The sequence below is a fragment of the Schistocerca nitens genome, chromosome 5, assembly GCF_023898315.1.
Source record: "Schistocerca nitens isolate TAMUIC-IGC-003100 chromosome 5, iqSchNite1.1, whole genome shotgun sequence".
Classification (NCBI taxonomy): Eukaryota; Metazoa; Arthropoda; class Insecta; order Orthoptera; family Acrididae; genus Schistocerca; species Schistocerca nitens.
The window spans coordinates 81,511,814-81,534,978 of NC_064618.1; the positions used below are offsets into that span (position 1 = coordinate 81,511,814).

A 23,165-nucleotide genomic window follows, 5' to 3' on the forward strand; every position below is an offset into this window, starting at 1 on the left:
GCTGCCCATGCAGCTTCAGCACGATACCACAGTTCATCAACAGTAGTGACTGGCATATTGTGACGAGCCAGTTGCTCGGCCACCAATGACCAGACGTTTTCAACTGGTGAGAGATCTGGAGAATGTGCTGGCCAGGGCAGCAGTCGAACATTTTCTGTATCCAGAAAGGCCTGTACAGGACCTGCAACATGCGGTCGTGCATTATACTGCTGAAATGTAGGGGTTTCGCAGGGATCGAATGAAGGGTAGAGCCACGGGTCGTAATACATCTGACATATAGCGTCCACTGTTCAAAGTGTCGTCAATGCGAACAAGAGGTGACCGAGACGTGTAAACAGTGGCACCCCATACCATCACGCCGGGTGATACGCCAGTATGGCGATGACGAGTACACGCTTCCAATGTGCGTTCACCGCGATGTCGCCAACTGCTAACAGTCATTGGATCTCGACCAACGCGAGCAGCAATGTCACGATACGATAAACCTCAATCGCGATAGGCTACAATCCGACCTTTATCGAAGTCCGAAACGTGATGGTACGCATTTCTCCTCCTCACACGAGGCATCACAACAATGTTTCACCAGGCAACGCCGGTCAACTGCTGTTTGTGTATGAGAAATCAGTTTGAAAATTTCCTCATGTCAGCACGTCGTAGGTGTCACCACCGGTGTCAACCTTCTGTGAATGCTCTGAAAAACTAATCATTCGCATATCACAGCATCTTCTTCCTGCCGGTTAAGTTTCGCGTCTGTATCACGTCATGTTCGTGGTGTAGCAATTTTAACGGCCAGTAGTGTATGTAGCGCAAGTTTCGTTAAAAACTAGGTGCCTGTAAGATTCATTTGTTTTCTGCAATTTTAAGTAACTCACCTTTGAAACAATTTTACTGATTTTGTTGTTCTATTATTAAGTCTGTGTGGTTACTCCTTCAGCTACAGTTGTGGTAGCGTATATGCTGTGTCAATGTAGATATTACGTCTCATACACGTTTCCCATGTTCCACAATCACAGATTGACTGGAAGTGTAGTCAAGAAAATTGCACAATTTTGAGTTGATCTACTCCGCCTATCTATGAAAGGTCATGTCTCTTGCCGCTTACTAGATTTTTTTAGTTTTTGAAGCCTAAGACATTCTCCGGCAAAAATCTCTTAGCTCACAAGAACATCGTAAATAAACTGCTCTGTCTTACGTTGTGCAGTCCTATTAATCTATAATCAGAGCTTAATGTTTCAAAGACAATTCTCTTTAAAGTGAGACCCACTTTCATGATTTATACAAAGTTTTTTAATACTTTGTTAGGTGTCACAGCACTTTACGCCACTCTACGTCATAGATTGTTTCTGACAAGCAAAAGAAAAATTACTAGTGACCAGTTTATTGTCCTTTAGACGGTTCATGTATTTGCTTTCGAAAACGGCAGTACTCGAGACAAAAAACCAGCACGCTGAGCAAGAGGCAAATCACTTATTTGAGGGCAGATGCACCTTCGATTCTTGAGCAAGCAGTGTATGGTCGGAATACTAATGTGTCGTGCTGGCAGGCAGATTAATTTTAGTGAACAGTGTTGGTAATTTCAGTCACTTTCTTCCGAGTAGTGCAATAATTTATTTTCGTGCATATTCCAAGTCAAACTTTGAACTGCGTTCACAATGCACTTTGGTAGTGAGTTTTAGTTACAGTTTTCTTCGAGTACACCGTTTCTTTTGAAAATTAGATTCATCTTTTTTAAAATTTTGTATTTCATTAAGTTAAAAGTTTGAATTCACGACACTTCACATGCTCGACACAGAGCAAACCGACAGGCAGTCTCGCTCAACAATGTAATACGCTGCCGAAAGTACACGTTGCACGAGGAGAAACTTTTAGTCAATATATTCAGTTTTCTCACATGCAGATATTTTTTATTGAAAGCTTGCATGTTGTTGAAGTTGCAAAAAATCGTGGAACACCGTAAACATACTTCTGCCTTCAAATTGATCTTTTATTGGCCACGACACTTCCTCCACTATTTACAGGTTCACCTGGAAACAGTCAACGAGTTATTAGCCTGGAATTCAACGAATGACATCTATCCTGTTTCAATTGTTATACTGTCAGCACACTGTCACCTTGGCATAGGAAAACTAGGTTGCACACGTATGGCAGGTATTATGAGACAGTGGTAAGAAATACAGGACGTAGAGGACAAGTTATGCGGCCAGATGTCAGTTCGCGCTAGGACCTTCGTGTGCACTTTCCAGCCCTCTGGCTGGAACTCCGGCACTGCAGCTTCTGTGGAAACCTACGGCAGCTATGTGTCTCAGGCATTCCTCGAGACCAGCTCACGTCGTCACGGGAAATTTACGTTGGAAATGCGTTTTGAGATGTGGGTAAAGTTCTGAATCGAGTTTCAGCTGTAGCAAGTTTTGCATGGGTTAAGGTGCTGCGAAACTGCACCTTCTTGTGGACCGAGGAAGTTCACAATAGTTGTGTGTGAGACCTTTATACTGAAGACATCTCATAGCTGTCTCTTCAAGGTCTACACCTACACGTAGAACCACACTTTGCAAACCACTGGTCTGCATGGCACAGGGTACTTCATTGGTCCACGTGTAATGTTTTCTTCCCGTTTCCGTCACATATGGAGCGCGGGAACAAATACGTCTTAAATGCGCCGACTGATTTTTACAGAGGGGCTATATTTTATCCATAGATTTTTCCCGTGGTATTGTTTCTTCGGTTCATGTGAAAGTATTAACTACAGTTGAAAAAAATATACGCCAAGGCCACTATACTAATCCTTGGAGAACTGCACGTCTTAGCATTTCTGGACACTTGCACTTTCAGAGGATTTCAGCGTGATTCGCAAATGGACACTGACTATTTTCTGTGTTCCACAGCACCGAACTGCTTGCATTTGTCGCTAGTCACCACTGGAACAATGGTATAATGTGAGGTGGTTGGACGAATCACGATTCCAACGGACCACAAGAGTCGCTGGATCCAGCCTGCCAAGAAGACAGTGGTGCCTCTGTCACGGTCTGGTCTGGGGTGCATTTTCCTGGCATGTAATGGGGCCCCCAGTTGTTCTGGAAGGGACTTTGAATGGTCTACAAGGAAGGTATGCAGACTGAGGTTGCCACCCGGGAACCCAGATTTGAAATCCATCAAACATACCCGCTATGTCACGGAATGCAGGTTCCGTGCCGTGGATCCTGGACCCACAAACATACCGGAATTGGCTGCCGCTCTGCAAAAGATTTGGTGCCAGCAGCTTCCACGTAAGTACCAGGGACTTGTAGGCTCACTCTCACGTCAACTCACTGCAGTTCGTAGGGCCAGAGAAGGGCCCACGCGGTATCAGGTGACTATCCCATCACATCTAATAAGTCAGTACAGTTTCAAGTTCTCCCAACTGTTGTTTGCGTTGAAGCAGCAGAAGTCTCAACATGGAACCGAAGCTGACAAGTAGTAAGAGACACTGAATAGCAGTATCCACAGCGCAATATGCCGCGAAATCTGTGAACTCTTATGTTCACTGCTGTTCTCAAAGCAGGCTGTTTCTGTACAATTTAAATCTTCAATTCGTCATGTTTTTCCTCGTTATCAGCCAGTAAGTACTAAAAATATGTTTTTTAGAAATTATTCAGACGCATCTTGCCCACATAACATGAAAGTATTATTCGCGAATCTAAGGCAAACTGAGTATTTTTTAATAAGAAAATCAAATGCGAGCTGTTTTTCAAGAGCCCTCGTTTTATTTTATACAGAATCTCTCAGTTTCCTCCATCCCTCCCATTTTCAAGAAATGCGTGAGTTACGTATAGCAGGCAGGACTCTTAGCAAAACGATGCCAATACGAAACAACAGAAACCGTTTCATCTACTAATTAATCCGGACATTATAAGGTAAACTCTGATGAAATGGCGTTCTCAGACTATCCAGTCGGATTTTTTTCCTTTTAAAACATCTAGCCCAAAACCCAAAAGATCTTTCTTCCAATATTGGAAATCATTTCATCACAAAGCGGTATATCCTTGTCTTCAAAAAGTCGCGCCTAGTGCTATTGTTTAATGGAAAAGAATTATCACTAACAGGGAAAAAAATACTGCCGACACCAATGCTTCAGGCCCCAACCTATTTTAAGACCGCAGAGTGAATGAAAAGTAGCGGTCAGGAATTTCGAGTAGGTTATTTTCATGGAAACACGATATGCGAGCGCGTAGTTATTTGACATATCCAGCATAACACAGAAGGCATTCAGAGTACTGCAAATAGTTTGGCATTATCAGCGCTGCGGGAAGAAAATGTACTGAAGCGAAATTTTATCACTGAAACTGTTTATAATTTAATTAATTTACGTCGTGGTACTTGCCATCGTCGAAAGTACTGGAAGTATGAATAGACAGGAAGTATTCGTATGTATCCCTGTTAGATGCAAAGCAACGTTTACGAACAGTTTGTAAGCTGGACCCTCAGCTAAGTATATTGTACTAGGTGGTGGGCACATGTTACGAATGTCTAGCATTAATGTGTTTGTAATAGATCAACAATTCAGTTGTGTGTAGCGTCATTTTACTAGAAATTGTGCTTATAATCTATCTTCCACGAAACTAATGAACGGCCATTGGGCCTTGCTTTTTAACAGGGCGATGTGAGAACCAGAGACGGCGTGGGGATGCAGCCCATCGCACTGACATTGGAAAGAAAGCGAATACTACAGAGAGAACAAAGCAGCGAAACTACGAAGTCACGCCCTGTGATACAGCAGTTTAGCCGACGACGTATTTCACCGCCTTTAAACGAAATGCGCTGTTATCAGGTTGCTGTTAACTGAATGCCTTAGCTTCTCGCACGAACATTTCGTCACGATACGAACAGACTGCAGTGGTCACCACGTAAAGTGCGTACAAACAACATGATCACTTGTTTTTCCATCTAAACAGCAGTTCACCGACACGCACGTGGGCCTCTGCTGGACAGCCTTCAAGAATACAATTAATTGCTACGGCTACCAAACAAAAGTACGATATGCGGCATGTTACGGAATACGGAGACTGCTGCTTACCATTTGCATGAGGTTCACAGAATTTAGGACAGTGGGATCCAGACCGGTCCTCGAGGCGGGACTCCTCTCGCGACTGTACGCTCGCTATGGCAGAGCTGACGCTGCATTCTCGCCAGCTCGCCCGCGCCCGCGTCATTGCACCACGTACGCGTGACGTGGTGTCCCGAGAACCGCGGGACTCCCCAAGTCGGGCCAGCGAGGCACCACGTGACCGGCGCGGCGCGGGCGCCAGCGAAGCCGCCGCCATCTGTTGAGCGCGCCTCGCACTAGGCGCAGCGCCCACGCGATGCAATTACAAAACGTGCCAGTCAGTCACTTTAATTATCTCCGCGCGGCCGGGTGGGGCGCCAAATCGGCGGCGCCGCCCGACCGGAGCGGAGCCAGAAGAGGAGCGCAGTGGGGGGGGGGGGGAGGGGAGGGGGGGAGAGGCCGGGACCTAGTTGTGCGCTCGAGCAGCGCGACACGGCGCAGACTCCATCCGCCCGCCGCAGTCCTGCGGTGTGTGATGCGGCGTCCAACTGTGACACATCAGGAGTGTGATAAGTGAAAAGTTGGCGGAAAGAAAGATGAGGCTGTTCCATTGTGTTAGTTGATAACTGGCCGAATTTCTCTTCAACTTTCGAATTTCTACATGGCATTCACGTTTTCGAAAACTTTCGTCGGGCAGCAGCCGTGTATCGCTGTTAACTATGTTGCATAATTACGCAAGACGGTTCATGTTCGCACATAATGACTCATTTGAAAGATCGGTTATCTCGTCTGCTGGGGTTAACATTAATTCCGCAAACAGCAGATCTTGCTAAACTCGGCTCGCTCTGTTCGTCCACGAGAGGGAGACACCGCAGACTGGAATGCGATTAATGCAGTTTTCCTCGACTTTCGGAAGGCCTGTGTCTAACACAGTATGAGCTTACTATCTGACAAGATGACTAGAGTCAGGAGTTCCTAGTAGATGTAAGATAGCACGCCGTTCTTTACGACACAAAATCGACCTAAATTTCGAGAATGTCTCGAAGATTACTGCTGTGCGTACAACACAGAGGGTATCCATAAGGGACCACTATAATTTCAAAGAAAAGATGTAGCTTTTAGCAAATCTCAGCTTCTTCATTTTGTGCTTTGTTGGAGATTTGACCCAGTGCATCAAAACTGGCACAGACTACGATAAGGCGCAGCGTGTTGTCTGGTATGCAGAATTCAAATCTGTGACAATACTGCAGGTTTGTCGACACCGGTACGCGTGGACACCACTGGGAAGAACAAGCGTAAGACAAGTGTCTCTCACTCCCGAGTTGGAAACGCCTACCAGGATGGAGGCCCAGAAACCCGTGTGGCGTCGTCAGAGGCAATAAAACAAGATTAAATATTAATTCTTTTACTCATCTTTTGTACCTCAGAATACATCTTGTCGCCGTCTCTTCCCTAGCGGCTGGTGACTTCGTAAGCTGGCAGTGGAATCTTCTGAATCGACAGGCAAACTGAGGGTAGCCTAACGTCGCTGCAGCAGCCCTAAGGACAGGCCGGTCGCAGTGCAGCGGATTGCCCGCCCATTCGTTCAGAAGGCGCTTCCCATCTGCTTATCTGCTGCGGACGAGGCCGTGACAGATGCGTATATGTTTGGCTCGCACCCTATTCTCATATTATTGCGTCCCTCTCAGATCACTGCCCGTCACGCCCCATCACACGGATTACAATATCTGATGCCGCGACGTGTCGAATGCTGACCCTCGCCCGCCGGCTCGATATGCCACGTGACCCGAACGATGGTGAAGTGTCAGAGCAGTTGGTGCCGTGAAGTGGAACGGTGTTGGTAGACGCGTGGTCTACCCGTCAATGGCTGCTCGAGTAGTGGATACTGGTTTGTGGACATCCGTGGCTAGGGATCAGTAGTCACCACACCAGGCAGCAAGAGTATTACCAATACTGGAACAACCTCTCCTTAGATCGTAGTGTAACAATCTGAGAATCGAGTGTGAACGACTATAACGCCATCGATCCTGGTGATAGACTGCCTCTAGGATGGCGGGGTTGAGTATTTGCAGTGCCAAGGAGTGGCTTTGCTATATGACGTCTTATGATGACAGTCGGTCTGCGAGACATCAGCATTCTTCAGTTTTGCTGTATTGCCTAATTTTTTCAGTATCTCAACTGCTTCGTCAAACCGGATAGGTAGTGCGACGTCCTACCTGGTGCTTCTGCAGAATGTTATGAGAGATACTGAGGCAGGCTGGTCTGTACTTGTCTTACACTGTCCTCCTGAGATGTCTCGTTCTGTCATATAGAAGTGTTGATGTCGCACTCCCGGGTGGCCGACTGTGTCCAAATGTTTATGCCTAGCAGCTGGCTTTTGTTGATATTGCACTGTGGTTCAGCAATGCCAGACTGTAGATACGAGGGCAGTTCAATAAGTAATGCAACACATTTTTTTTCTCGGCCAATTTTGGTTGAATAAACCGGAAATTTCTTGTGGAATATTTTCAAACATTCCCGCTTCGTCTCGTATAGTTTCATTGACTTCCGACAGGTGGCAGCGCTCTACGGAGCTGTTAAAATGGCGTCTGTAACTGATGTGCATTGCAAACAACGGGCAGTGATCGTGTTTCTTTTGGCGGAAAACCAGGGCATCTCAGATATTCATAGGCGCTTGCAGAATGTCTACGGTGATCTGGCAGTGGACAAAAGCACGGTGAGTCGTTGGGCAAAGCCTGTGTCATCATCGCCGCAAGGTCAAGCAAGACTGTCTGATCTCCCGCGTGCGGGCCTTCCGTGCACAGCTGTGATTCCTGCAATGGCGGAGCGTGCGAACACACTCGTTCGAGATGATCGACGGATCACCATCAAACAACTCAGTGCTCAACTTGACATCTCTGTCGGTAGTGCTGTCACAATTTTTGACCAGTTGGGATATTCAAAGGTTTGTTCCCGCTGGGTCCCTCGTTGTCTAACCGAACACCATAAAGAGCAAAGGAGAACCATCTGTGCGGAATTGCTTGCTCGTCATGTGGCTGAGGGTGACAATTTCTTGTCAAACATTGTTACAGGCGATGAAACATGGGTTCATCACTTCGAACCTGAAACAAAACGGCAATCAATGGAGTGGCGCCACACCCACTCCCCTACCAAGAAAAAGTTTAAAGCCATACCCTCAGCCAGTAATGTCATGGTTACAGTCTTCTGGGACGCTGAAGGGGTTATTCTGTTCTATGTCCTTCCCCATGGTCAAACGATCAACTCTGAAGTGTATTGTGCTACTCTTCAGAAATTGAAGAAACGACTTCAGCGTGTTCGTAGGCACAAAAATCTGAACGAACTTCTCCTCCTTCATGACAACGCAAGACCTCACACAAGTCTTCGCACCCGAGAGGAGCTCACAAAACTTCAGTGGACTGTTCTTCCTCATGCACCCTACAGCCCCGATCTCGCACCGTCGGATTTCCATATGTTTGGCCCAATGAAGGACGCAATCCGTGGGACGCACTACGCGGATGAAGAAGTTATTGATGCAGTACGACGTTGGCTCCGACATCGACCAGTGGAATGGTACCGTGCAGGCATACAGGCCCTCATTTCAAGGTGGCGTAAGGCCGTAGCAGTGAATGGAGATTACGTTGAAAAATAGTGTTGTGTAGCTAAAAGATTGGGGAATAACCTGGTGTATTTCAATGCTGAATAAAACAACCCCCGTTTCAGAAAAAAATGTGTTGCATTACTTATTGAACTGCCCTCGTACTTAGCAAGGGAACGGTAGAGAGAATTTTACCTTGATGTGTAACGATAATGAAATAGTTCAAAAATTTTAGAAAGGCAGTGTCAAAGGCTTCCTCGTAAGTAGACATTGCTGTGTGTGTCTAGCACATGTTGACGCAGTGGAAGCTGCATTTCTCAGCTCCGCAAAGTAATTTCGTCATGCACCTTGTGGCATGTGCTGTGACACTTTGCTGGGAGATTAAGGTATCTTTACGGTTCCGTGGCTTCTGCACTCCCGCGATTTAAGAACTTCACTTGGCTCAGTGGCCTGGTGCAAGTCAGTCAACTGTACGAACTTCAGCGACTCGTGTATCCCTAGCTTAGAATTGTTATCGAAGTGCTGAGCCGAAAACAGCTATTCGGGAGGTCATCGACAGCATTCATGTTGCGACACTCCAGCGGGTCATGCAGAATTTCGCTATTCGTCTGCGCGACATCATAGCCAATGATAGCAGGCATATCAATCATGTCATAAACCAAATCCGAATATCTGTAGTGGCGTATACATGTTGAATAAGGTGTGTGCACGTCGTAGTTTGTATTTAATTTACGTGTTTTTCATATAGTTCAATAATTGTCAACCTGCATGTGCCGTACCTATTACGCGGTAGGGATAGGTGTACGGCATCACCATCACCATCACCATCACCACCATCACCACCACCACCCCCCCCCCCTCCTCCGCGCCCCTTCCTACGCAACCCGATTCTCAGCGCGGTTGTCAAAATGTTGGGCTCTAATAGGCAGAGCTTTCTCCCAAACGTGCTGGAATACTTTGATCGTATCATGTCAGCATATCAGACTGGTCGCAACGTTTCGACGAGTTTCCTACTAGTCATCTTCAGGTGAAACAGTGTGCATTCCTATCTGTTGGTATACCTCCTGCACAGCCAGTTCTCTCAACTGCCTGCCTGTGAAACAAGAGATGTTTCGGTATCTATAGAAGGTCAAAAGCTGCTGACCGAACTCTCTCGCCCAATGGACTGTCTTGAACGGGAGAAGGTTAACAGTTGTGCGCTCGCCCAAATTTGCATGTTTCTCATCGTGCATTTAGCGCGTTAGCCTCTCAGACTGGCAGCGTCGCGACACGTAAGCAGCCAGTCACCGTACTGCGCAACAAAATTTCGCAGCTCATCTGCTCGTAAACGAGATTCGTATTGCGCCGCACTCCTACGCATGACTTCTCAGTTCAGGAAGCGAGAAATACTACACCCCACGTTGAAGTGAGAATTCAAATTTTACACGACGAATCAGACGTAGAGAGACCACGACTGTTTGATCCACACGAGCCACTGTGCAGGAGGGGAGTAATTTCTAAATATTAGGCACCCACTCTCCAAACCGCAGATAGAGGAGAAACGACTGCACCCTCATGTGCCGTAATTATGTTATTGTAGCTCTAGTTCCGTGCTTAGAGACTAAAAAAATTGCCGAATTAATACCCAAGTTTTATTTATATATATATATATATATATATATATATATATATATATATATATATATATATATATATATATATATTACTTGCCGACAAACCTGGCATTTATCCGATATTCGTTCTGCAAATTTTCTATTTTAAACGAAAACAAAAATTGAATTGTGTTTGTAGTTTAATATCCCGAACACTTTCTGAACGGTGCGCGCAGCTGCTTTGCGCAACTACAGCGCAACTTTGTAAACGTCTCTTCGTACCTCTACAGACGAATATCTTTTTCGCCTACAGAGGTCGCTTCGCATTTTGGAACTGTCGAAAGCAGTGCGAGGTATCAGTAGCGAAGAATAACTATATTAAAACTTCATGCATGATGTCGCATTTTTTTCCATGATGTCAGTGTTTATGACGTCTCTTTCTATCTGTCATGTGACTTACAATGATATTTGTATAGGTACATTCAGCGACATGTATGGATACCGTATGCAAAGTGTGTTAGGAAGAGAGTTAATAGCAAAAAAGTAGAATTTAAGCGTAACGCACAATGCGACAGTTTTTCAGATATTTGTGTTTATGACGTCACGTCTGATATACAGGATGGCCCATTGATAGTGTTCAAATTTGTGTGAAATCTTATGAGACCTAACTGCTAAGGATCAGTCCCTAAGCTTACACACTACTTAACCTAAATTATTTTAGGGACAGACACCCATGCCCGAGGGAGGACTAACCTCCGCCGGGACCAGCCGCACAGTCTATGACTGCAGCGCCTCGGACCGCCCTGCTAATCCCGCGCGGCCATTGATAGTGACCGGGCTAATGTCTCACGAAGTAAGTGTCAAACGAAAAACTACAAAGAACGAAAGGAGCTTGAAGGAGGAAACCAGATGGTGCTATGGTTGGCCCGCTAGATGTCGCTGCCATAGGTCAAACTGATATCAACTACGTTTTTTAAATAGGAACCCCATTTATTACATATTCGTGCAGTACGTAAAGAAATATGAATGTTTTAGTTGGACCACTTTTTTCGCTTTGTGACAGATGGCGCTGTAATATTCACAAACATGTATGTATGTGCTATCACGTAACATTCTGCCAGTGCGGACGGTATTTGCTTCGTGATACATTACCCGTGTTAAAATGGACCGTTCACCATTTGCGGAAAAGGTCGATATCGTGTTGATGTATGGCTATTGTGATCAAATTGCCCAACGGCGTGTGCTATGTATGCTGCTCGGTATCCTGGACGACATCATCGAAGTGTCCGGACCGTTCGCCGGATAGTTAAGTTATTTAAGGAAACAGGAAGTTTGCAGCCACATGTGAAACATCAACCACGACCTGCAACAAATGATGCCCAAGTAGGTGTTTTAGCTGCTGTCGCGGCTAATCCATACATCAGTAGCAGACAAATTGCGCGAGAATCGAGAATCTCAAAAACGGCGGCGTTGAGAATGCTACATCAACATCGCTTGCACACGTACCATGTTTCTATGCACCAGAAATTGCATGGCGATGACTTTGAACGTCGTTTACAGTTCTGCCACTGGGCACAAGAGAAATTACGGGACGATGACAGATTTTTGCACGCGTTCTATTTGGCGACAAAGCGTCATTCACCAACAGCGGTAACGTAAACCGGCATAATATGCACTACTGGGCAACGGAAAATCCACGACTGCTGTGACAAGTCTAACATCAGCGACCTTGGCGGATTAATGTATGGTGCGGCATTATGGGGGGGGGGGGGAGAGGGAGTATAATTGGCCCCCATTTTATCGATGGCAATCTAAATGGTGCAATGTAGGCTGATTTCCTACGTAATGTTCTACCGGTGTTACTACAAGATGTTTCACTGCATGACAGAATGACGATGTACTTCCAACATGATGGATGTCCGGCACATAGCTAGCGTTCAGTGGAAGCGGTATTGAGTAGCATATTTCATGACAAGTGGATTGGTCGTCGAAGCACCATACCGTGACCCGCACGTTCACCGGATCTGAAGTGCCCGGATTTCTTTCTGTGGGGAAAGTTGAAGGACATTTGCTAGGTGATCCACCGACAACGCCTGACAACATGTGTCAGCGCATTGTCAATGCATGTGCTAACATTACGGAAGGCGAACTACTCGCTGTTGAGAGGAATGTCGTTACACGTATAGCCAAATGCATTGAGGTTGACGGACATCATCTTGAGCATTTATTGCATTAATGCGGTATTTACAGGTAATCACGCTGTAACAGCATGCGTTCTCAGAAATGATAAGTTCATAAAGGTACCTGTATCACATTGGAACAACCGAAATATAATGTTCAAACGTACCTACGTTCTGTATTTTAATTTAAAAACCTACCTGTTACCAACTGTTGGTCTAAAATTGTGAGCCATATGTTTGTGACTATTACAGCGCCATCTATCAGAAAGCGAAGAAAGTGGTGCAACTAAAACATTCCTATTTCTTTACGTACTACACGAATATGTAATAAAAATGGGGTTCCTATTTTAAAAAACGCAGTTGTCTGACCTATGGCAGCGCCATCTAGAGGGCCAACCATATCGCCATCTGGTTTCCCCCTTCAGGTTAGACAAGTTTCGTTGTTTGTAGTTTCATTTGACGCTTATTTCGTGAGATATTTGGCCCGGTCACGATCAATGGACCACCCTGTGTAACGTCTGTGCACTGCATAGGTGGACGACAACTGATAATATTTGCAGAATTAAATTTCCGCGCAACAAAAATAACCTAGAATGCTGGTCGTTTAATGGCACATCCTCCTTCCAAATGAACTCCCAAAACTAAATGAAAAAACTGTTAGTTTGCTTTCCTGTGCATAGTTGGGGCACTTTTACGCAAACCCGAAGAACATTACTAGTTTCGTCATTATTTGCAATTTTACCACTTGCCTGAGAAGCGCCGGTGTACGCCGGCTGTTAACAGAGACGCGTGTGTAGCGATCAGCGGCTCACGTCAAACACACACCAACAGAAGGGGAAATGGGCGAGTTTGCGCTTACAATGGCAAGCGATCCGTCGGCAGCACTTAGTCCACCAGTGCCGCGTCGGCATATCAGACAGTCTGAAGTGTGACGGACGCTGCTCGCCTTACAGGAACCGCCGGCCGTGGACAATGCTCCTAAGAGCCATCCAGGCACGACCCACGAACCGCTTTCACTTCGGTTCTGCCAGCACTCTTATTTAGAGCGTTGCGCGCTTAAGGCAAGTTTCGCGTTGTAGTCTCAATCTGGCACACAGTTTTCAGCTTTTTGAATCTCTCTCTACCATTGACAGTTTTTGTACAAACCAACAATACGCGATTCCTGTGTCAAATATAGTTTGCGATACGATCATCCACATACCAAAAACTGATCGTATTTCGTTCTTTCGGCAATGTTCATTGTAACTGCAGTTACAAAATACAGGATTCTCTTCTATTGGACTAACATACAATACTGAAGTATTTGCGAGGACAATCTTCTACTTTTCCAATTTATTCCGCAACACGTGCAACATTATTTGCGCGATGACGTGTTGGACAGTAATTCTTCAGAATTTATGTGGAAGCATTTTTTTAAATAAAACAAACGTGCTGAACACCACATCTTCATTCTTCATGTCTACGTGTTTCTTACAGTCACTCCGGAGACTTACGCATTTCTTCTAACGAAAGACCAGTTTGTTGTCTTCACTGCATAATGACTGTTGAGGAGAGAGAAGCTCACCTCTGCTTGCACCACTTCATCCTCTCGAAGTGAAGACCTAGAAGATGTTTAAGTTTCAGCAACAAATGAAAATCGAATGCGGTCAAGTCGGGATTATACGGACGATGATCGTTGACAGTGAACCCATGGCGTCGGACTGAATACAAGATTTAGACGTGGAGTTATGTCTAAGGATGTGCAAGAATTCTCGTAATATGAAACGTATTACAGCAAGCTGTTTCTCACGCACAGGCAGTTACGTTACACACCGCCCTGTTACACGCTACAATTCGGAATTATCTAGGCAGACGGCTGCCAATATGTAGGCATGAAAAACAAAGATGTGGAATATTAGTAACGTTTGTTTCATTTAACAAACATTTTTCAGCACGTCCTGATACTTTCAATGTAAAAGTTTTTGGTCGCAAAAATTAGTTAACCTGTGTGTTTCACTTTATAACAACTCGCATAAATGCTACATGAGTGAAATATATTGCAAGTGTAATTTACGGAATATTTCATTAAGATTTATTGTTCACTAATAATAAGAACCATTGTTATATTCTAAAAAATACGTAACCTTTTGTAAATAACTCAATATTTTGTTAAAGCTAAATATATACTGCCCTGGCGTACTGGCATATTTTAGTACACCAAAATTTCTATTTTGGAAGTTTATAAAATTTTTACCTTTGTTTTATTCCTCCAAATTTTGTAAGGGGAAACTTTAACGTAAGCTAAGCAATTAATCATCCAAAACGAGGTGTGATTATAATCATTAATTTGAACTGTACAAATTCTACAACATATTGAAAGTTAATGTTTTAATATATACAACTGGATACGAGTCAGTTTGTACATAGTTTTTGTTTCAGTGGACTTGCAGCATATATTGTCTCGTAAAGGCACAAGTAAAAACCTGACTTCAGTGCTAAAACGCTGAATGGTGTATTTTTACTATTGTACGAAGTTAAAATGTGAAATGAAACTTGGGTTGTGATATCGTGAAACTGTAACTTCACTTCGTCAGTAAAAAATCAGAGGCCTGAGATCGTCACATAGTAAAACGATGAGCAATTAAGGATAAACAAAAATATTAGTACATCTTTAAAGTTTTATCCATCAAACTTTGTAGTAAACAATTTCTCTTTCCTTGAAATTTGAATTCCCAAATAGTGACATTGAAGGAGTGCATAACATGGGTACGAAACTGCAAGATAAGTTTTCATGTAATTTTGTAAATAGGTTCATTTCACAATATCGTTACGAATTTGACTCTCAGACCGACGCATTCTGCGGTACTGATCTCACTTTGAAGAAGCACGAGGTAGTTTAGTTTGTTGGGCAGAAGTGAAGGGTGGAGCTGTTAAGATTGTTTTGTGACAGGTTGGCTGTGTGCACGAGGGCGTACTGATGCTTTAAGCCGGCGCCTGCCAAGCAGGCAACACGCCGCGCCTCTGACCTGAGCATATAGTCCGTTCGGAACATCAGCTTGTCTAATTACAATCGCAAGGTTAACACCAAGTTTATCTTTACTGCCAATTATCAATTGCTCACTCTCAGGGTCATTTTTCGCAGCAGTTGTATGTAGCCAGCCATGTGGCGCACAGGACAAGTAACACGTGACCTGTGTGCGGTGAGATTGCAGTGTGAGCAGGAAAGAGTGCTAAGTCTCAGTCAAACAATATTTAAAAAATACGACGCTTTTCCAGAATATAAATTATGTTTGCTGTGCATGTTTGCTACGGCAAGGACGCAGCGCGGGTAATTAAAAATCTTTGCCACCGCATATACTGCTGCTCCCTGACTTCAATTTCTGAGGGGAAGACCAAACGTTTTGAATGATTATAGTGTGGCAACTGTTTGTTACGCGCAATTAAGCCTGCAGTTTAGGTTTGGAGGCAAAAATCATTCTCTGGAGCATTACAAAAGCATTGGACTTCACTATACTTCAACATTACTGCTAATGAGAAGTTTGTTTCATGGTGTAATATTTTATGTTAGTTTCAACGTAGACGCCGAACGGGTGCATAAAGAAAGCGTCTAATCCTAGTATACTATGTCTTTCCAAATAAACCATAACCATTACAAACATACTTTCAGCAACTCTCGTTCCTGTTAGTGTTACTACTTATTTTGCTTTTTTCAGTTACAGGCATAACTTGCTTTTAATGCATTGTGTGTTGATGCAATAATATCATAGAAAGTGTTGGCAACATTCGAAAGCGTGCCCTGTCCAATCTAATATCTTTGTAACAGTTACAGCGAGACTAACGGCTCTTATTCCAGCAACGTGACGCAAGGCGAAATGAATTAGCAACTCTCGAAACACCACAATGAACACAGACAAAAAATAAGTGCAGGATATCCACTACTGTTACTGGAGAAAGTACACTAAATAACTACGTTTTTCCTGCTATTCCACAGATGAAATGCTGAGGAACTGTAAAATACGTGACAGCAGGCCGGCAAGTAAAACCAAACATTTAAATTAATCCTGCTTGAAGTGAGCAACCATAGGAAATTGGATGCACATGGAGTTCCAGAATTAAAACGGGAAACCAGCGTTAAGTGTCTGCAACATTTTACTGACACAGAGGAGACCCAAAGACGATAAACAGTTGTTTATTTACGTGCATCTAAATAACACCAACAAAAACAACAACATTCTGCAAAAGGCGGTGCTCATAAACACACTTATTCGAAAATAAAGAAAAAAGAAGAGGCAGCAGCAGTTAACACCAAGATGGTTAATTAGCTGCGTGGCACAAATCGATTGTCAATTCACAGGTCCACTACAAGTTTAATAAAATCTGTTCATTTGTAGCGTATTTTCGAGTATTTTTAGCCACAATTTTGCGAATTTGAACTCATACGCGCTAAACGTCACAGATACGCTTCTGTGCCGCGGAAGGAAGATTATTGTTTAACGCCCTATCGACGAGATTACAAACAAAGCACAAGTTGTGATAGGGGAGCACGGCGAAGGAAATCTTGTGTCCCTTCTAAAGGAACCATCCCGACATTTGCGGTTTAAAGGAAACGTCGAAAGTCTTAGTCTGGATGGCCAGATCGAGGTGGCACGACGGTGGGGGGTGGGGGTGGGGGGGGGGGGGGGAGTGGAGTGGAGTGGAGTGGAGTCTGGAGAGCAGTCATCCCGAATGCGAGTTCATTGTGCTGACGGCTGCATTAGCCACCTCACTCGATGCTTCTGGACCACAATGAACATCCAACGTCCTTCGAAATTTACTTTGGCAAAAAATACGAAACTGAAAATACAGTCGGTCTCAAACTTCTTCATAACCGATATCCAAGCAGGTGAAACAGGTCCACTGGACCTGAATCTGTACACTGTCACCCATTGTCGCCCTTTGACAGTTCTTGAAAAAGAAAAATCTGTGTTAGTACTTCGGAAGTGTGACACACGCCAACACTTCAGCTTTCTCGGAAACATTACAATTAACTCTCACTTCATGAAGCTCCGCCCGTTGTCTAGTTGACGTCTGGAGGAGGAATTTGTGAGGACTTCATGCTACAAGAGCGTTCTAGAATTAGAGGGGTCAAGACTTTTCATGTCTATTTGCGAGTGCGAGTCTTGTACCGATTTAAGCGAGCACAGCAGACAGTTTTATGCCCAGCCTTTTGTAAGGCACTACGGAAGTACTCTTTTACGGAGTGAGAAGTTTCGTAAAACATCTCATTACCCAACTCTGACGAAACTACGCTTAAGAGCCAAATTAACCGGTGCACCTGCCTAATATCGAGAAGGGCCCCCGTGAACACGCAGATGTGCCGCAACACTACGCGGCGTGGACTCGGCTAATGTCTGAAGTAGCGCTGCACTATTAATCCTGCAGGGCTATCCAGAAATCTTTGAGAGTCCGAGGGAGATCTCTTCTGAACAGCACGTTGCAGTGCATCCTGGAGATGCTCAATAATGTTCACGTCCAAGGGGGTTTGGCGGCCAGCGGAAGGTTGAAACGCAGAAGTGGGTTCCTGGGGCCACTCTGTGGCAATTCTGGACATGTGGTGGGTCGTATTGTCCTGCTGGAATTTCCCAATTCCGTGGACATGAATGCGTACGTTTTTTTTTTTGTTTTGGTTTTAGGGCGCAAAACTGCTATGGTCATTAGCGCCCGGTCCGTGACTTAGGAAATAATAGAAACCGGAAATGGAAAACAGCAGAAATGGGAACGAAACTCAAAAAATTTGAGAAACTAAAAGCAGAAAGAAGGCTTAAAATTCCACTACAGAAAGGGGTTTGTGGTCCCGAAAAAAAAACTTCAAATGACGGACGTCATTTCACTGTCACTAATAAACTCGAGAACGCGATCGGCCGAGCGCGTGTCATCTGCTAAAATGGACGATATATCAGGCGACAGCTGGAGACGGGCGCGTAACGGAGTAAAATAGGGGCACTCAATTAAAAGGTGTCTTACCGTCCACAGCTGATAGCAGTGGGGACAGAGCGGGGGAGGATCGCCGCTTAAAAGATGTCGATGACTAAAAAGACAGTGCCCTATCCGGAGTCTAGTTAAAATTACCTCCTCCCGACGACGCGTTCGGGAGCAAGAGGTCCAAGCACAAGGAAGAGCTTTCACGTCCCGCAATTTATTATGGGGAAGTGTCGACCAATGTGCGTACCATAAAAGAACAACTCTACGACATAAAACGCTCCGTAGATCGGTGAAGGGAATCGACTGAATAGCTGGCCGAAGAAGAGAGACTGCAGCCTTGGCCGCTATATCGGCCGCCTCATTCCCACAGATACCAGAGTGTCCCGGGAGCCAGAGGAACGCCACCGAGACGCCCCCAGGTGCAGCAAGCGCAGACAGTCCTGAATCCGGTGGACCAGAGGGTGCACAGGATAAAGAGCGTGGAGACTGAGGAGAGAGCTGAGAGAATCTGAGCAGATTACGTACTGTATCCGCTGATGGCGGCGGATGTAGTGGACAGCCTGGAGAAGAGCGTAAAGCTCCGCAGTATACACCGAACACTCGTCGGGAAGCCGAAAGTGATTTGGGGTGTCGCCAACAATATAGGCACCCCCTACACCTAACGATGTTTTCGAATGCGTACGTGTTACCTGTCAGTCGTATCTAGACGAATCACTACTCCAACTGCACACGCTCCGCATTACAGAGCCTCCACCAGCTTGAACAGTCCCCTGCTCACATGCAGGGTCCATGGATTCATGAGGTTGTCTCCATACGCGTGCAGGTCCTTAAACGAAACTCGTCCGACCACAGAACATGTTTCCAGTCGTCAACATTCCAATATCGGTGTTGACTGGCCCGGGCGAGGCGTAAAGCCTCGTGTCGAACGGTTATCAAGGGTGCACAAGTTAGCCTTTGACTCCGAAAGCTCATGTCGATGTTTCTTTGAATGGTTCGCACTCTGACACTTGTTGAACGATTCTCTTCAGTCCCGTTGTCGCATGATCTTTTTCCGGCCGCAGTGATGTCGGAGATGCTCTTGCGCCGACTATAACAACACGTCCAAATCTTGATAACTAGCCATTGTAGCAGCAGTAGCCGATCTAACAACTGTGCCAGACGCTTTCTGTCTTATATAGGCGTTGCCGACCGTACCGTCGTATTCTGCCTGTTTACATATCTCATACATTTGAATACGCATGCCGATACCAGTTTCTTCTGCACTTCAGTGTTTTTTTTTACACTGTAACATGGGCCTCGCACCGAACACGTAACGGAGTGCGAGTCTCCCACACTGACCACGTGACAGGCAGGCCGCACGGATAGCCGCCACGCTGTATTGTATTCAGATGAGCTGAGGACGGTCGGTTTGGTGCTGTGCGGTGCGGTCAGAGAAGAGGACGTAACCCGAACACCAGCTTCGTCAGTCCGTGTTAAGGAAAATGCTGGGTCACGAAAGCAGCCTCCTCCTCGGTTATTCGAAACTTACACCAGAAAGGAGTTCACATTAACGTGGTCAAGTGCGTCGTATTACTAGATCAAATGCACATTTATGAGTAGAAAATCTCAAAATGCTAGGAACTTTTTCGCGAAAGACTGTGGCATTTAGTGTTTAAAACAACAGTTGCGCGTATACGACGCGTACCTCACACCCATACGACGTTTTCTTTTCTGAGAGTAATCAATGTTTTGTTTCGCTGTTGCGATAGGACTAACATACACTTAAATGGACTACAGAGTGAAGAGTAAATTTAAATATTAGGCTGTCTTCTTTGTGTTTCACCGAGTTGTGTTCAAAATCAAGGTCATGCGTAATATAAAAATTGAGTAAATAGAGTTCGCTTCATTTTATTATATTTGCTTTATGTTTTGTTATGCATTGCTTGAATGTACGAGTGTGTATATTCAAACTTGTTTGTGCAGAAGGTCCAAGGCACTGCAGCAGCGTAAGTTTGTCTAGATGTTGGGTTGGTCACTTTAAGTGAGCAAAGCGATAACTACATTTTACGAGCGATGAAATGAGTTCTAACGGAACAACAGGCCAGTCACTGTAGTTAACGCAGAGTCCAGGACACTTGGGTACTGTCTAGTGCGACGCCTGTATCGGGCATAGTAAAGAATACAGAAACTCTGAAGTCTGCAGCAGCTTGATACAGAGGAAGATCAGTAACGCGACTGAAGATACTGTGACGTTGGTACAGACATACTGTGACGTTGGTACAGACATGCTGTGACGTTGGTACAGACATACTGTGACGTTGGTACAGACATACTGTGACGTTGGTACAGACATACTGTGACGTTGGTACAGACATACTGTGACGTTGGTACAGACATACTGTGACGTTGGTACAGACATACTGTGACGTTGGTACAGACATACTGTGACGTTGGTACAGACATACTGTGACGTTGGTACAGACATACTGTGACGTTGGTACAGACATACTGTGACGTTGGTACAGACATACTGTGACGTTGGTACAGACATACTGTGACGTTGGTACAGACATACTGTGACGTACCTGAAGAAAGTGCAACAGACTGTTCGCAATACATGTTAAGCGACGTGGCAGTTTCTAGCTCCGAGGGCATTCGCAGAGAATGGAGGTGCATTCAGTGGGGACATGTGAGTGAAGAAGCAAGACTCCAATCATCTATGCCCTGTACTAAGATTTCCTAATGACTTTTTTTTCTCAAAGAAATTTAATGCAGCGCTCGAAAGTAAATGAACGATACCGAAATCGTTTTATTACACAGAAGGTGGTCAAGCCAGTGGAAGATGGCTCGTAAGCAGGAGAGAGTATGCAGAGCGGTTGATGGCGAATTGACCGCAGATCCCCTAACTGCACGTACAACTCAAAGAAATTACCTGGGAACCTGTGTCTGATACAAAGCCACATTGCGAATGTAAACGAATTTCGTAGAGGTTGCGTCCTGCCACGTAATACGAAGCCACTCGTTTCAAGAGTCATGAGACACACACACACACACACACACACACACACACACACACACACACACTCTCTCTCTCTCTCTCTCTCTCTCTCTCTCTCTCTCTCTCCCCCCCCCTCCCTCCCCTGTCCCCCCGGCCGGTGCATGTTCGAGCAGCAACAGTCGCGCCTGAAGCTGAGAGATGGGAGAGGGGAAGCGTGTGCGAACCTACAGCGTGCGCCTTGCGCCTCGGCGAGTGCCCGCAGACGACGCGAGCTGTGGAGTGGAGTGGAGTGGAGCACGGTGATAGCCGCTGCCGCTACTGCGGGCCGGCAGTTACGCAACGCTCCGCCGTGGCGCCACCACACTGCACGCCGCAACCGGGACGCTGACCAGCGCGGCACTGCGGCGGACCCGACCTGCGCCGAGAAACAGGCGGCGTCTGGCCACCACTGCGCGAAAACTGACGCCAGCTACTCGAAACGCAACACACCTAACAAGGGAACCTCCCCATCGCACCCCCCTCAGATTTAGTTATAAGTTGGCACAGTGGATAGGCCTTGAAAAACTGAACACAGATCAATTGAGAAAACACGAAGTTGTGTGGAACTGTGAAAAAAATAGGCAAAATATACAAACAGTAGTGCATGTCCCACATAAGCAACATCAAGGAACACGTGAGCTCAGGAGCGCCGTGGTCCCGTTGTAGCGTGAGCAGCTGCAGAAGGAGAGGTCCTTGGTTCAAGTCTTCCCACGAGTGAAAATTTTACTTTATTTTTGCATAGTTATTATCTGTCCGTTCGTTCATTGACGTCTCTGTTCACTGTAATAACTTTAGTGTGTGTTTTGCGACCGCACCGGTAAACCGTGCGATTAGTAGACGAAAGGACGTGCCTCTCCAATCGGAACCGAAAACATTTCATCGCAAGGTCATAGCTCAACCGATTCCTCCACAGGAAAACACATCTGATATATTCTATACGACACTGGTGACGGCATGTGCGTCACATGACAGGAATATGTTGTCGACCCACCTAACTTGTACACTTGGCGAATGGGTAAAAAGATTCTTCTACCTTGCCCGATTTAGGTTTTCTTGTGGATGTGATCATCACTCCCAAAAAAGTGATGAAAACATAAGAGTGTCACAAACTGAAAATAAAAAATTAAAATTTTCACTCGATGCAAGATTTGAACCAAGGACCTTTCGTTCCGCAGCTGCTCACGTTACCACGAGACCACGGCGCTCCTGCGGTCCCAGTGTTCATGATGTTGCCTATCTTCCCATGAACTACTCAGTTTGTATATTTAGCTTATTTTTTCACAGTTCCACACAACTTCTTCCTGTTTTCTCAATTGATCTGTGTTCAGTTTTTCAAGGCCTATCCACTGTGCCAACTTACAACTAAATCTGAGGGGGGGGGGGGGGTGCGATGGGGAGGTTCCCTTGTAAGTACTTCAGCTTTCGCTGTTTAAATTTAGCGAGCTGAAGCTAATGTAATAGTCTCGAGTCAGAGCTCGTTGTCCGCTGACAATCTTACGGAAAAGCACAACGAAAAACATCGAACACGAAATGCGGCAATGAAGTAACGGAAGTATTTCTGTACAACGGTTCGAAAACATACATATTTAGTTACCGTCACATTTAACACTCTTCTAGCCCTAAAACGATCCATGCGAATTTCCCATTGATGGAAACTATACAGGGCGTATACAACTGGCCATTGAAATTGCTACACCAAGAAGAAATGCAGATGATAAACGGGTATTCATTGGACAAATATTATACTAGAACTGACATGTGATTACATTCTCACGTAATTTAGGTGCATAGATCCTGAGAAATCAGTACCCAGAACAACCAC

The 23,165-nt window shown here is 45.2% G+C and overlaps 1 protein-coding gene across 6 annotated transcripts in view; it reads right to left on the reverse strand.

Moving 5' to 3' along the window:
* Positions 1-23,165, reverse strand: part of LOC126259997 (la-related protein Larp4B) — a 392,670-nt gene that overhangs the window by 218,893 nt on the left and 150,612 nt on the right. Inside the window, exon 1 of one of the 6 annotated variants that reach the window (XM_049957143.1) lies at positions 5,051-5,169. The exons of the other annotated variants lie outside the window; for them this stretch is intronic. Within the exon in view, the coding sequence (XP_049813100.1) occupies positions 5,051-5,059 (9 nt within the window). The 5' untranslated portion in view covers positions 5,060-5,169. Of the gene's footprint in view, positions 1-5,050; positions 5,170-23,165 lie in introns of those variants that run through there. 6 annotated transcript variants of the gene reach the window in all.